This window comes from Diadema antillarum, unplaced genomic scaffold (genome assembly GCF_040938485.1).
Source record: "Diadema antillarum isolate AM-2024a unplaced genomic scaffold, OU_Dant_1.0 seq00001039_RagTag, whole genome shotgun sequence".
Lineage (NCBI taxonomy): Eukaryota > Metazoa > Echinodermata > Echinoidea > Diadematoida > Diadematidae > Diadema > Diadema antillarum.
Window position 1 is genome coordinate 574,454 of NW_027271870.1, and position 16,862 is coordinate 591,315.

The 16,862-nt window shown below is 39.4% G+C and overlaps 1 protein-coding gene across 1 annotated transcript in view; it reads right to left on the bottom strand.

Moving 5' to 3' along the window:
- Positions 1 to 16,862, bottom strand: part of LOC139742938 (cAMP-dependent protein kinase type II regulatory subunit) — an 82,835-nt gene that overhangs the window by 39,045 nt on the left and 26,928 nt on the right. The window contains exons 5-6 of the mRNA XM_071653445.1: positions 10,051 to 10,092; positions 349 to 413 (exon numbers count right to left, since the gene is read on the bottom strand). Coding sequence (XP_071509546.1) covers positions 349 to 413; positions 10,051 to 10,092 — 107 coding nt within the window. The remainder of the gene's footprint in view (positions 1 to 348; positions 414 to 10,050; positions 10,093 to 16,862) is intronic.

The following is a 16,862-nucleotide window of genomic DNA, read 5'->3' on the forward strand; positions in this document are numbered from 1 at the left end:
GTTTGTCTGTTCATCTCTCTATCCATCATAAACAGAGGGGGATGTGATATCCATTCATTCCTCACTTTAAACCAATTTCAGATGACATACCATTTAGCATATATGCAGTGAAGTGTTGGAACTCATGAGAAAAAATAACGACAGGTCTGAGCTTTTGAGACTACATGAATTGCATCAACTAATGCAAGCGCTGCGAGATTTGTTTTTGTTTTTGCTTTCTTCAACCCATCAAATGGTCTCCTGAGGAGACATCTGATGAGAATGAGTTAAAACCTTGCTAACAGGGCCCTTCTTGTTGAGGTTTAGCACCACACCAAAAGGCGATAAATGAAATCTCAAGGGACTTACGTGTCAATGACGTAGAAGTTGTCACCATCATCTCCTTGGTCAATGACGTGGTCGCCAGGAGTTGTCTGAAATGAGGAGAAAAAAACATTGAACAAGAGTTACTACATGAGGGTAGAAATGCTTCCTGTGGAAAGGCTTTGTACTATAGGCCACATTGTGCATGTTGCACTGGAGTGGGCATAATAGGATTATGCGCTGCACCTTGCACCAACAACTGTGTCGCTGCATGTATGATGATTGCATCAGAATAAAAAATGGGCCTCGCAGGAATTAACTTAGGTTAATGATACATTATGATAATAACAGCAAACATCAGGCGTTTTCACATCAGCCCGATAAAAATCCAAGCTCGAGATATTTTCCAATTTCCCAAGTCAGAAAATAGCGCGCTATTTCGAAACATCGGGCTGATGTGAAAACGCCTATCAAGGCAACAGCTAATTAGCTGTCATGTTTGTAGAATAGAAATAACGGTAGTTATTGTCAGCTACTGCAATGGATGGCCCAGGAACACCTGGTGAAGAACTGTGCAGAATGTGCTGAAGACCCTGAAGGCTGAACCAGACTTGAGGAATGGTGACTTGGCTGGCCCTGGACAGGCAGAGGTGGAGAACCTTCGTTGTTGCCCTACATGCCCACCAGCATAAAAGAACTTTTATTTTGTAACAGCGTCAATGAAGCCTATTGGCAGTTGGTCTGTGGTGGCTGCATTCAGTAAAGAGGGCAAATTGTAAATATATTCTAATTATCATCATGATAAATATCGATGGAAGAGAAAAAATGTGCAACATTATGCTCATAGCATTTGCAAAAATAATATTGAGTGTGTGTGTATGTGTATGTACAAATATGTGCACAAAGGCTTGTCTTCATTGTAAAATTTTCAGAATAGAACCCCTTTATAATCACCAGCTAATAATGTAACAATTTGTCTGTAAAATATGAGTCGTACTGTATTTTGATAATGATATAATATGCAAATATTTGACAGATAAACATAAACCCCAAAATGCATAACAAAGGTCTGCAATGGTTGCACTACTGACATGAACTCAAGTACTTATTATGAAAACATAATCTACAGACTTTGGAATTTGCATAAGATGCAGTCATTACAATTTCAGAAGTTTGTCTTTTTGTTTTGTTTGTTTTCTCTCTCAAAAAAAAAATAATAATAACACAGTGGACAGCACAGATTATGAGGTATGTAAATCAGTCATCTTTGATATCCAAGTCTATACTTTGCAAACTGCCAGTGAAGGTGTGTCATCAAGAATGGAGTGGAGACCCCAGTTGGAAGATGCAAATTATCTCCCTATTACAGCAAATTAACACAAATAGTTTCTAACCTACAAATGTCGGCCACAACCCTTTGTGACTGTTCCACTCCATGACCTTGCATTCACCCGTTCCACGGATTGCTCAATGCATAAATGTCATTGTCTACTCGCTATTAAAAGTCTTTTATGAAGTTGCAGCCTGCCATAAATTCCAGCATGCATTGATTTGTTTGTGCTCCAGGGGCAGGGGAGGGGAGGGGAGGGGTGGAAGGCTGGTAGAGGAAAAGGGCGGGGAGGGGAGGCGACAGGAGAGAGAGGGGAAGGGATAGGAAAGAACTTTGTGAAGGAGAGAGTGAAAGGAGTAATGCAGGAGGGAGTGAAGGGAGAGGGAAATGGAAAGAAGAGAGAAGGGGAAGGAGGGAGGAGTTGTGAGGAGAGTGAAGGAAAGGTAAAGGGAGGGGGATGGGAGGGGAGGGGAAAAGGGGGTGGGGGCAGAGAGCTGCATTAGGGCACATTTCTGTATATCCCGTAAACATGTAGTATGTAACTCGCAAAACCAAGGAGGTACTAGGTGAGCAAACACAGTGCAGCCCTATAGGCACCTACAATTGTATGCAGCAAACTTTGTACATAATCTGCCTTCAAGTATAAATTTAACACATTGTGCATCATTAACCTCTGTTTGTACATATACCTTTGAGTTTAAAAAAATAAATAAATAAAAAAATGTGCATCATGAACCTGTGTTTTGCAAAATCTAAATCTTTTCCCACATTTTAACAGGGGAAGACATTATCCCTCTATCACCCTCATCACTACTAGAGAGATCACAACATCCTTATTGATGAGGATAGTGAGCACTCTAGAGAGAGCTTTCTCCTACATCGCCTAGGATCTGCCTTGTCTGACCTGCAAGTTACAAGGCTTCATTTTGTCTGCAGATAAAGTGGCAGTCTTTTCATGTTGCATGGTGGAAAGAGGGAGGAAGACCATCCCTATTAAATGATTTGACTTTGTAAAAGCAATTTAATGTCTTCTGCACACACAGGCACCAGCTCTGTTGGTTGTGCGAGAAGCTAATGATTAACCATGCCACGGCAACAGGTAAGCCCACCTTGCCCGTTTGTCATGGAGCTTGACGCATACACGAACATCGTAGGGTTTACTGATAAGCTTGTAGAACAAAACCGGCTCAATATCCTCCGGCTCAATATCCTCAAAGATCACCCGGCAACCTCTGAAAGACCCTCTGCATACAGAGCTATCATCACAGTTCTTAATACTTGTCGATGAGTCACACTGAGACCTCATCTCAACGGCATCACACACTGAGACGTGAAAGTCTCGCGTACTTGTGAAAACATACGAGCCGATGAAATGCACTGCACTACATTCCTGTCTACATGATCACTACTGGGAAGGAAAGTAGATCCATCCTGAGTAGAGTGGCAGAAGGGCCTTAACAACAGAGATTCTACACAGCATTAACATCCTTCTACATGCACATGTTCTAGAGCCGTCACAGACTATGAAATGAAACTATTTATAGCAATGTAATTCCTTCCACGGTGAAAACAAATAACTGTCACTGTTTGTTTTTGTGAAACAGCATTTTTATCATTGTCTATTTTCTTTCATATCAAAACTGTAATCATTAAAAACACACATATGGGGGAGGGAAATGTTTCATAAGACTTTTTACTTGAGTATTGTGAAAAGGTCATTATCTAAAAGTAAAAACATAAAATGCTTTTAAGAGAGGAAAAAAAAAATCAGAGTGCTGATACTGGAGGTTGAGGCTTCTGCATGCTGTCACGATGGGGTATCATCTGTTGGCCGCACTTGGCACACGTGGTTTGGCTGGTCAAATTTCTATCTTACCGTCAGTCATTGGAGTCTGGATACAGGCCACATTGACATTGGTTTTCACATTGCGATGCAAAATTGATTTTATTTGCCACTGTTCACACACACACACAAACACACACAGAGCAGGACAAATTGTCCAAGAGTTTTAAAAAACAAATAAACAGTGAACTGAATGTGACCCTAAGCATCCAAGCTTGCAGAACTACTGGGGCCAGCTATATCACAGGAATTTTAAAAAAAAACCTGATGTCTGTGTGCTGGTCACACGCATACCACACGATAAATCACTGCGATAGGTTTCTGTTTTGTTTTTTAAATCAAGCGGGAATGATTTTTGCATCATGATGCAATCACGAAAGTTAACAAGTTCTTGTGTGTCTACACACATAAAGTAACAGTTTCCACATCACCTTGCAAACATCAATCTTCATAAACCATTAATTCTAGGTGTGTGCAAATGTGGCTGCTGTCATATTTCTCATCAGTATCATTATTTTCCCATAGATTTTTTAGTACATGTACTTGTGCGGTGTTCATCCAAGACAGACTCTGTTTATCCCTATGACGAGAACTACCACTGTAAACCAATCAGAACTTGTATACTTATTTCATATTCATTCAGTTATCAATTCCTTTGTGCATTCACTCATTTTTATCCATTAACTCATTTTTCCATTTGTCTATCTGGCAACATAGCACAGAGTTAGCTGGTATATACTTCCCATTCTTCTATGCACAGTGGGATCCTCATTATAGTGTATGATATTAAAGCTTCCAGTATCTTGCCTACATCAAGGCAAAAAAAAATGTCATCAGCATAATTAATGCTGTACCAAGGTACACTGTGTATCATATTATGACATGTTCATTTGAGGAGGAATAGAAAGAGTTGATACATGTACAGCAAATCATATTCTGGACAGAAGTGCCTCTTCAGAGCTGGCCTAACTTTTGACCTTTGCAACTCAGAGACTTTAGCTCTAGGTGAAGTGGTATTTTGCAATAATCTCTGTCACTGTCAAGATCAGAGCAAATTGACAAGCTGGTCTACAATATCCTGCACAATAACACAGGTTCATGTGCATCCTCCTATAAACGATGCTACTGGAGGTAAGGGGAAGGCAGGCACTCAGATCAAAGGGTGTGTGAGGTATAACAGCCTAGAAGTCCCTCCAACACACTTCCTGTCATGTCCAGTCCGCACCCTATTGACCGCCTCCTCGTGTCGTGTTGAAGACGGATTCTTGACCCATCGAGTATGAGCAGATGGAGTCGTATCTATTCCGGCATGCCACAAATAATCAATGAGAAGCCGACTGATTCCTACCATTCGAAATTGCACAGGCACGTCCCCCCGTTTGGGCAATTAAGCATCTGTGCACGAATCGCCTCTTTCTGCCCCTTTTCTCTCCTGTAATAGGAACAAATCTCCAGCAGATCTTCTGCATGCAATCTGACGTGACCTCCTCCTTCCCACAACTTTAGCTACAGCTACAGAACGCTATTACAGAGCTAATTATTCCCCTGTGCAGGAGAATGCCGCCCTGTGCTGCTGGTTAATCAGTCCATCTCTGTGTAACAGTAACATATTCAACCCTGAACACATACAAGTGTAGGTAATCGCCTGCACATTGACTGACAATGCTGTCTCCATGACCATGAATGACAGGAAGGCTTGTCATTCACAAAGCTATCTGCACAATGTCATACACAGTCATACGGAAATTTTTCATTGTGACACTCTGAGCACATATGAATCAATCTGGATATTTCTATTGTGTATGACAGAAGATACTAGAACCTCAGTCTTGAGATACAGAAAGCATCCCTTACAAATAGATTTTAAGTTACCTGAAAGGTTGAGTAATTGAGGGATACTATAAAACTGAAGAACAGCAATGATAATGGGCAAATGGATTTCATGCTAGGATTTTCCCTAATTGCTTCTAAGTGCAGAGAGCTACGCAACAGATAAAAGCTTTCACCAATTGTAAATAATTGAGGGTAATTACTGCATAGGGTTCATCCTTGTAATGAGAACTTCATCAAAACTAATGAATCATCCCCCCCCCCCCCACCCATGGGACATCAGACGCCACAGACACGCATCTCTTTGCAAGCCCTCCTGATTCATTACAGGACCACCTCAAGACAAATTGACCAAGCTTCATCAGTGGCACAAATGAAAAGGTATGCATCCATCGATCTCTCATCCCTCTTAGCCCCCTGGAGAAACTCGGTGATGCATGGTGTGTACCCCTAACCTGTTGAATGTGGCTTCGGTGTCGTGCCCATACATAATTTATTTCCCCGGGTCTTAGTGTACTACATAATGTAAAAAGATGCGAACCCTGTATCAAGAATAGATCTTCTCCACCAGCTATAGGACAGACAAATAGACGGATAGAGATAGATTCAAAGAGAGGAAGACAAGGAGAGAAGAGCAGAAGAATGTGATCCTCAATATTCTTGTCATACATTCAAGTGCATGAATCCCGTATGTGGGGGAGCACATCATGTCGATAACCGGTGAGAGAGGGATCTACAAATTACATCTGAAGGTTATGAATTGCTACTGTGGGACCTCTACCCTTCCTGAAATTGGACTGCAAACCTTGAGGCAGAACATTTTGTACTGTATATTCCCCCAAACAAAAGTCATCATCTTTTATATTACACAGGCCGATAAAAGTAATTTGAGAGTACAAACCTTCTACTTGTATTTTCTGTGATGGCAACGTTCCATCACACACAGTGCAGCTTTTGCACCTCATGCATGCAGTGCATACTCAAATTTTATAGTACACTGCTTATCTAAACAATTCTGGACAAATCATAAGAATATCACCACTGATCATTCAATCATATGTGAAAGGAAGACTGTCGGACCAATCATTCAATTTTCTTGAAATAAATGAAATTTGCTGCCAAACATATCTATTATCATAAAGATTGTGCTTTGGGAGCTTTTTTTTTTAAAATAATGTACAACCTTCTATGTTTTTGAAGGGTTTACGCAGCTGAAATGTTCATATTTACAGTATGATCAACAATTCAGGACCAATGTTAGTTTCTCTCAATATTCATTTGTACTGAATACAGAAACCGTCTCTGCATTTGAGATTGAAATGTGTAGCCATATGTAAAGATATGAAAAGCTTTCTTTCTTAATAGTTCCACAAGATCTACCATTTGTTTTTGCAATAGATCTTGGTAACGACACTTGAAGATGTCTTCCATACCATGCATATTTTGAATTTACACGAAGCAATAAGCAAAAATGAAGGCATCCTTGCACGCCATTCAACCATGAAATGACACACCAACGGTAATCAACAACAGCAGTTTGGAACCTTGTAGCAATTATCAATCACACGACGTTGAAGCTGCCAAATCGATCACGAGGATGGGTTCTTTGGATAGGGTGGGGGTTCTAATTGCTACCACTACCAGTGTCCCAGATGTAGCGCCAACAACACACTGCCTTGTATTGTACAGCAGACCTTTCCCTTGAATTGAAGTGGCACATGAGACATTTGACTTTTCCTTGCTTGATGCATCTTTGGTTTGTCCAAACCCCAACCAGGTTGCTGGGGTGCTCTTGACCCAGTAGCCAGCCAGGGCTGGTTCAAAGGAAGGGAGAGGGGTCGAGTTGATAGTCCTCCTTGGCATATTTTGAATCGTACTGCGAGGATGGCATAGAGAATGTAGATATGGAATGCCTGGTGCTTGTGAGAGAGCATGTGCTTGGCATCTCCAATCATTGATATGGCAATTACATCCATATGGCAAATCATGCCACAGCCACTGGGGACTGACATCTTCTTCTACCACTGGGATTAATCACACCAAGGCATTACTAAGGTCAAGGGCAAGGCAGGCTGAAAATGAGAAATATGAGCCATCCACAGAATGTACCTAAGCTCTTCATGTTAATTACTATCAAAATAACATTATGTGATCAACAATACCAGCTGCCCGTGGATACTGATTCACAAAGAGCATTGAAATAATTTGCTATTAATGAGTTAGATATCATTATCCCCCCCCCCCCCTTTAAAAAAAAAAAAAAAAAAATCAAGTTAAAGGGATAGTACAGTATTGATGGAGATGAGGATTGGGCTTTTATCTTTTTGTGAGATACCAAGAAACCAATAATTAAATAGTACGGAGCATACCATTCCAAGAGATATCAAAGTTTATATTTGATGAAAATCTGTTTTGAAATGGCTGAGACATCCAAAAACAGAGTAAAACAAACCCATTGTAATAAAAGGTGGGTCCCACCTTTTTATTAGGATCGCTCTGTCTTGGATATCTCAGCCACTTCAAAACCAAATTTCACCTAATAAACATTGAATTCCACTTGGAATTACATGCTCTTTCACATATCATAAGAAGTTTCTCATTATCTCACCCAAAATGTTAGAAACCTGAAATTAGGTCTCAGCCAAAACTATACAATCCCTTTGAAGTCACTGTATCCATAGCACTTCTTTCTGATTTTGCATATATCTGGATGAAGGGTAAAGATCTAACATTGCATCAAATGGTTCACATCCAATACTGTAAAAGTGAATATTTTCGCGTGACTAATTTTTTGCGCTCGGCGAGCTGAGAGGAGTTTCGCGTGTGTTTAATTCCGCGAAATCAAGACATCGTCTACTGGAACATATGGCAAGCAAAAATATTTGCGTGCTTTTATTTTCGCGCTGGTTTCGGGTTGCACAAAATGCGCAAAAATTTCAACGCCGCGAAAATTTCCACTTTTACAGTACACTTCAATTACACATCACGTACATACAATATGGAAGTCCAGGTATTTCTCTTTTAAATGGGTGAGCCAGCATTTACAGAGAGTTGGGTCAAGGTCTCAGAGACAGGATACGTGCATGTTGTGGGAGCACACACATTCTAGTGCCATCGCACCAGCAGCTTCACGTCTCACTGCCGGAGCACGCTGGGCATCACTCCCTCCTCCCGCGTGTTGCCAAAAGCAAACCTGCCGATTTCATATTCGCATGATCTATTACGACGAGTGACAGGAGACAAAATAGTCCCCAATGGTGTGCTCCTGTACTGATGATGCGCTCCTCTACCCCCCTCGGAGGGGCAGGAAAACACTGCGCGTCTGTATTACCACTACATGGATGCAGACTGGTGTAGCATTACACGGCCCTGCAGGTGCATTCAGATTTAATCAAAATCCTCATTCGCTCATAAAAATAAAAAGACAAAAGAGGGTACCCTCGGGGAAGTTGGAAGCTGGAAAACACAGCCATATATCAGAGGCACATTCGGACCCCATCGTCCGCATAACTCACACGTGTTAGGCCCACCACAGTTTCAAGACCCTGACAAGAGTGGAAATGATAACTTCCCATACCTCTTCATACCGGATGACAGCTCAGGGCCCTGGGAGGAAGATGGGGGAAAACTAAAACTGCTTGCAAGAGTTGGTTCTGTAATCCATCCTAATGCAATGGGATGTATCTGAACACTGAAGCTTGTTCTAGGCCACTGGCAGTTCTCTGACAGGGTCATATTTCAGTTGGAGATTTGAAGTAGCTGGAAAAGAGAGATGTGCTGAAGCACAGCTTCTGCGGTTCTCTGAGCAACTCTTGAGTACACAGATGCCAACTCAATTCCGTACAACAGCCCTCTGGCACAAAGTATACACCTTGGGGTCCTTAGCAAAGTCGAGAAAAATAATGGTGAAATTTCTATGTACATTAAAGCTGACGCTTTGGTGACAACGTCAGTTTTAGGATGCAAGAAGGAACATACAAGTGAAAAAAGCCTGCTTCAAAAAATAAAGAATCAGTGACATAAACTATCCAAGATGAAATACAAAATAATCAATTGAGGTGGTTTAGGGAGATTCACCATTTGCCACTGACAAATAAATGGGGATTGTGTGTGTGAGTGTCATACACTGCAGTTTTACAAACAATTTGAAAGTCTTTACAAACAATTTGAAAGTCATTTAAAAACATCAAAACAGAAATTATCTGCAGCTTCATGCATTGAAAGAAAATCTTATTAAAGTTTGACAAGTCCTACAGCAGATATGCCCCCTTATTACTTGAGTGGTCTTCCATAACATTTTAAGGTATTGTCAATCCTTTTTATCTAGGCCTATAGATAATTACTTGTGACACAAATTACCTGATATTCCTCTTCATCTTTTTTTTCCCCAAAACTTTCTCCCAATGCAGCGAGAAAAATGGCATATGACAAGAGATTACTCCTGATTTCATGGCCTCACAAACAATTAGTCTAAACCAAAAACAAACAAAATGATAGTTTCAGCCTAAGAGCACACAATGAATGTGTCAACACAAAGTAAAACAACCCTGGGCAAGATCTATAACAATTTCATGATTATCAATACTTTAACTCATTTCCATCCGCAGTATTCAGTGAATAATACATGCAATTTTAAAAGCAGAAATCCTATTGTGAAAAGAGAAGGGTTTTTCCTACCATAATAGCCCCAATATCAAATCCTGCTCCTACTACTGATGTTATTTTGGCAAATTCAGGTACTTACCTTCTTTTCAAACATTGCATCAATGACTTCTTGCATCTGATTCTGTAAGATAAAAACAACGACAAAGTAAACAAATATTGATCAAATATGAAATGGTATCATATCTTTATAACTCACATCAGACAAGAGTTTGAGAAGAGCCAAGCAAATATTCAATCCAAATAAAGCATGATGACTGAAATGAGGCACAGAATTGACTCACAAACTGTCATTTCATAATTATTTCTTTAAAATGTTGTTTACTACAATCCATGTATCACTGTCTACAAGTCGCAAGGTTTTTATTTTCGCAAATTTCACGAGTCAGGTGCTGTCCACGAAATTAAAGACAAGCAAAAATAATGACTCTGATCCCGATATGAATGTGATGCAGATGTAGACATTTCTCCGTTCAGTACAGTAAAAGTACTCCACGATCGTGAATTTTACCACTCGTGAAATCGTCGGGAAGTTCCGATTCGCGAAAATTTAGACTCACTAGATATATGGCATATACAGTATTATGCACTTTGTGGCTCATTTTTGTATTGTATTTGTAAACAAAGCCCACCAATACAAATAAAAAACTATAATTTTAATCATGTGCTATCATTCAAAATATCATACTCTGTCTTCTAGAACCACGGACACATGTGCCTTTCATCACCTTAAAATACACGCTCATTTTTTGAGTCATTGTCATTTGTTGTTGTTGTTATCATTTCATAGAAATTGTCCATGACATTTATTCTTAATCAAAAGCACTGTACTCTAGAAAAAGACAACACTTTGAAGTAACTTGATTACTGGAATCCACAAACTTTCATTTATTCTTCAATACCATGACTAACCTAAATGCTGCACTTAATATTTCCCTATGTATTTGTACTTGTGGTTATTCAACCTATCTGCTCTTCAGTTCACAAAGGGAAAATTGTAGTTTCTAGATAAGAAAGCCTTTGAATTATATAGGCCTATCATTCCATGAATCAACCTTCACAGACTGGTAGATACACGGCAAAATGTGGCATATAGTAGGTGTCACAAAATGCAATCACAATGGCGGTCACAAAGGCTGTAGAGAATGAAATACTCATTTTAGTACATCCATGCTTTTTTGTACTTTGCTGTGTAATTGCACACTGTTGTGTCTATTTTGTGTGCATGTCTATGTGTCTCTAGAGTGCTTCCTGATTACATAAGAGAAAAAGCATTTATGATACCAATGTGTGTGTAAAAAAAAAAAGTGATTCATCATACAGACTGTGTTTTCAGCTTGCAACCCTGATGTCAAGAAAACAGGAGCTGCTACTGCTTCTGAAGCCCAATATTGGCAAAACTACACATTTTGTATTACGAATAAAAGCGGGGACACTAAAACAACAGATCCGAAACATATGGCAGTAGAACCACACCAATACTAATGAAGTTAAGCTGAAACACCAGTCATTTGTTTAGATCCTACAGCAATGGGTGCAATAAGTTTTTTCTTCTGGATGTTTGGTTGAAAAATATCAATATTTGCTGTATGATATCATTTGTGCGTAACAAAAATTTGGTCGTTTGAACAGAAAAGGATATCCTAACTAAAGACAACGACAGATCATGCTTTTTTTTAATGTGTAAAAATGCCATAGCCTTACTGCCACCCCCCCCCCCCAAAAAAAAAAGAATTGCACATTCAGTGAATATTCATGTTCCAATATATGAAAATGTTTAAATGCAGAGAAAATCTACAAAACATGTGATTTCATTTGCAGGAATAAGGGAATCTTATGAAAGTAATGTCTCAAATTACTGAATTAAAGACACCTTTGGATAGCCAGTATGTACAAAAAGTAACTGATTGTTTTCATTAATGTACTGCTAAAAACCAGAAATTTTTGTGTGCATGAAATTTTTGCAAATTTAACTAGTCAAGATTTGCAAAATCAAAATACATGCGAACGTTCTTGTCTACACTGTATGCACTGAATGCCAGTGGCAATTCACAAAAAAAAAATTTCATGCTGTGAATATTTCTGGTTCTATAGCTATGTTCAATATCATTTCACTATGATGCAATCATCTTGCACGAATCTGCAACTAAGTGACAGTTGTGGAAGTTATTGATGATTACTACGCAGGCATATTTCACACGCTGCATATTTTTATACAGATGCAGGAAAATGGACCCAGGAGCTTGTGTGACAAGTGAACAACAGAATGACGAATGCCACTTATACACATGTAGCCCTCAGCTATAGCTTTCAAGGTTTCTGGCCTCAAGCTTGTTGCATCACTCCCCCGCACGTGCACCGTGGCTTTATCCCTCTCAGCCACAGAAAATTAAGATGGCACTGGAGAAAAGCTCTTTGTCACTGTCAATGACGTGCGTCAGAGCATAGAGGTATGTGCACCTTTGACATATGGGCAATATTTGAGGAACACACCAGTCGCTCTGTATCGCTCCGAACACATGCATATAAACAATTGTTGTGCAATGCTATGCATGAACAATAGACAAACATGCCCATCAGAAGTGTTAATTTGCTGACCCTACTCTGCTGAGGAAAAGAATGCATAGAATTTAACAAATGTACATAAAAACACAGCATGGTAAAGAAATTTCTAAATCCTGTGGCATACATGTAAATGCCTTTTACCACGGCCATACTGCCAAATTCTGTCCATTCCAAAATAAAGCAATACATTGTCACATATATTGGGCACATCTATAAAACCAATGTGAAAATTTGCTTACAGCTTCAGCAAGTGCAGCTCTCCAGGTGCAAGTCAGAACTTTGAATGTGTGTTTTTTTTTTTTTTTGTTAATAGTCAAGTGCAAGTACAAAACCTGACAGATACACATAAACTTTTGATAAGGAAACAGCCGTTAGAACAAATTTTGGGTAATGAAGTTACTGATGAACTGTTCAAAAAATCACAAGACTTTTAGGGCCATTGAACAAAAAGAAAACAAAAACAACAAAATGTCAAGAACATTTCTGGGTCATCATGCAAAACAAATGATAAAAAATATAATCATCATTCGGAGCCACACACTATTAAAATGGGCATTCTACACAAGAGAAAACGTTGTCCAGTAATACATGTATGCTGACAGAACAAAATAAAGGAATATTACTAATATAAAACCTTCTGAAGTTCTGTTCTATTTTTCCATCTGATCTGACTTTGATTTCATAATTACAGTAAACTGCTTTTGTTTGACAGCTATGAGTCACAATAAAAAATTCCTTGCAGTATAACATAGCACTTTTATTTGATATCTGCAACCCCGATGTATTTTTGAAGTCTAGCTTATGGAACGCAGATTTTAGTACATGCAGTCCCATACCATCTCATCTTACTTGTCTTTCCAGACATCCCAGTCTCTCCTCAGCCTGTGGCTTGTCAACGCTCAGCAAATGCTGTACATCTCTTGGCAAAGACTCCTTTTACAGTGGATCGGCCGAGATTTACTCTTGTGACCCAGAATACGCTCATCAGATTGCGCTCGACAAATACGAAATTACCCGCGACCGACACGGAAGGCACGTGATCAAGCAGTATCAAGTACACTGCAAACGTCTCTCTGAGCTCCCGGAGTAAAGGCTGGGGGAATCGAATCTAAGCAGCGGCTGGCTCGAGCTGCATTCATGGTGGTTGTCCCACTTTCTACTTCCCTCCCCCCACCCCTCATAACAAAAAGAAAAACTGGAAGCTGAGCCAAGCAGCACGTCATTATTCAGAGCTGAAATAATATTTTTGTGTTTGCCGATCAAATATTCCACTTTGCCGGAGCAGAAGACTCTTATTGCCCCCATACTCTCAAATATGGAGTGATCGAGACATGCAGGCGCACTTCTTCTGCATGCATTCTCTATAAACTGCTGACTCAGTTTTTTGTTTAGTTTTAGTTTTGTTTTTTGTCAATTATCTCTCTGTTCCTGCAGTTGTTCTCACTTCTTGCAAAATGAGGACAATGTCAGAATATGTTTATCCTACATAATGTTTATGGTGAATATCATGTTGTATACATGTAACTTTGATAGTTAAATGAGTGAATCATCATGTGTGTGGTAATATAATGTCTATCTAAGGTGACAACTTAGATCTCAGTAAATATACAGGGTGGCCCAAAAAGAACGGAACGCCGAAGATTCTTAATTTTGGCAATATTGTTCCTAATATGTCATTATTTTGTATACTATTGGAAAGGCCATTCTTTTTCCAAAAGAAAGACACCAAGTTCTTTAATTTTGGTTAATGCATCATGGTTTTAGGACCATTTTTGTCAACCCTTGCAATTTTCAAAATATGATCATTTTGCACTCTCAGAGACACTGAAATCAGCGAGAATTCGGCTTGCCATAGAAGCAGTAACGTTCACAATGTGTGGAATGTGGCTGTCATTGTCCGTTACCATTGTGAATGAGACAACCTGACAACAATAACACTGTCCGCCCCACATTCCGCACATTGCGAACGCTACTGGTTCTACGGTAAGCCGAATTCTCACTGGTTTCTGTATCTCTGGGAGTGCAAAATGATCACATTTTGAAAATTGCAAGGGTTGACAAAAATGGGCCTAAAATCGTAACACATTAAAGCCCAAACAAAGTTCTGGTACGCCTGCAAAAGTTGTCAAATTTCACTCCCAAATGTGAACGTATGCTTAGGAAATGTGCAGGATAACGATGTTATTACAAGATATTCAATGGGTAACGACGAAAATGCGAAATATTAACCAAAAAGGTTCAGTCTCAGTACTTACCCGAGCGGGGTCAGGCTAAACTCGGACTTGGGGATAACTCGGCTTCGCTTTGACGGCGGGATGAGTTGTAATGGTTGTCCCTCTGATTGTACAGTGTTGTCCTATGGGAGCGGCCTGTATAAACTAGCGCTTCGTGTTCTGGCTACTCGCAGTAATGGTCCGAGTTGTTACAATGCGCGCATCAAAAACCTCTTTTGCGCGCATGCAAAATTAGTGTGCGCCTATCAAGCACCTCTAAAACAATCAAAGGCGCTTGATAAACAACAACAAAAACTCCAAAGACCGCGCGTCTCAGCAACTGAGGACCGCGCGCTGTCATTTTTGTTTTGTTTTGTACAGGATTACGTTAGCACGCACTTTCCTGTCCATTCACTTAGGCCTCATTTGGTATTATGCAGTGGCCAGTAGAATGTGGCGATCACGTACTGCTTGTGAATTGTCTGAAGGAGGGTCGAATTTTTCCCGAGACCGAGTTAGTCTGGAGCCTTCTGGAATAAAAGTCGGTTTTCCTACTATTATTATTTTTCTCAAAATACTCCAAACCGACTCATCATTCCGGCAAACCGCGTCAGCCAGGTAAGTTTCTTAGTGGACTCTTTCGATATATTGCAAGCAAAAATGAAATGGTGCTAGACGGGTTCTCAAGCACTTACCGAAACTTAGTTTTCACTTTAACTGAAATTAAACAGCGCGGTCTCATTCTATTGGAAACAGAATGTCCTTTCTAATAGTATGCAACATGATGACATATTTGCAACAATGTTGCTGAAATTAAAGATCTTATGCGTTCCGTTCTTTTTGGGCCACCCTGTATAAATAAAAATGTGTAAGGCTTACTAATGAACTTTTTTGCATGTTTACAATATTGTATCCCATACATGTGTATGGGAACAACATGGCCCATTTACAAAGTGTGCAACACTGCTGAACATGTTCCTCTTCCTCAATAGGTTGACAATTTCAAGCACTTATACAGCAGTGCATTACGGGAAAAAAAATGGTACATGTATGACAGAAAATGAGTGGGTAAATGTAAATATTAGAGCTTGAGTTCTTCTCACTGGATCCATATAATATATCTACAGCATTCGGCATTTCTTTTGTTGAGAGTAGCATGTGATGATTGCTTTTATTTGAATTAAATAGGAGTGGTATGTGATGCTCCTACATTGGCATGTTCTACATCGTTAGAATCAAAGTATGTTGCTTTTATTTGAATTAAACAGGAGTGGTATGCGATGCTCCTACATTGGCATGTTCTACTTCATTAGAATCAAAGTATGTCACACAATGATAGAATGTGTGTGCTATGATAACACTCAAGGCAAGATCCCCCCCCCCCAAAAAAAAAAAAAAAAAAAAAAAGAGAAAAATAACACAAACAAGCAAAACGAAACAATGGTGGAAAAATAATTCCCTATGATGGCATGATAAATATCTCCCTTTAATGATAATCATGTAAGTACTGTGGACTATGAATACAGACATTTTTGTCTATAAGCACAAGTGCACTGAATGTATGAAATATGCTTCTGTTTAATCATTTTGAACAGAACAAAAACACAACACTGCACAACGTGCTACATGTATCTGTTTGTCTTGTTCCCATTACCACCTATCAGGAATTGTTCCAATCACCACCTGGTCAATTCCACGGAAAGGTTGCATTTTATGAAAATCAAACCATTGAGTATAGATGATTAATGAAGCTTAATTAGATGATCTGGTATTGTTTACTCAAAGCAGCCTTTCACAACGAATATTTTGATACCTCATTTGTGAACATCAGTGAACGTGGAGTGGAGTTATGTCTGAAAAACCTTCATTTTTCATGAAAATTGCCAATTTTTGCAGAATTTATGTATATCATTTCTGATACACTATTATGACAATACAGCTTGTGTAATTCTCAGATGGCTTATTTTCTGAATGTTCTTTGGTCATAAATTGGTTTTATGATGTTCTACAACTTGTTGCGGCATTTAATTCTCTCAATCTCAAAATGTGGTAGTTGATAGCATCCCATAAGTCACGTTTTTGTGTCCCATCAGTCACACTGGTTTTCCCTATCCTG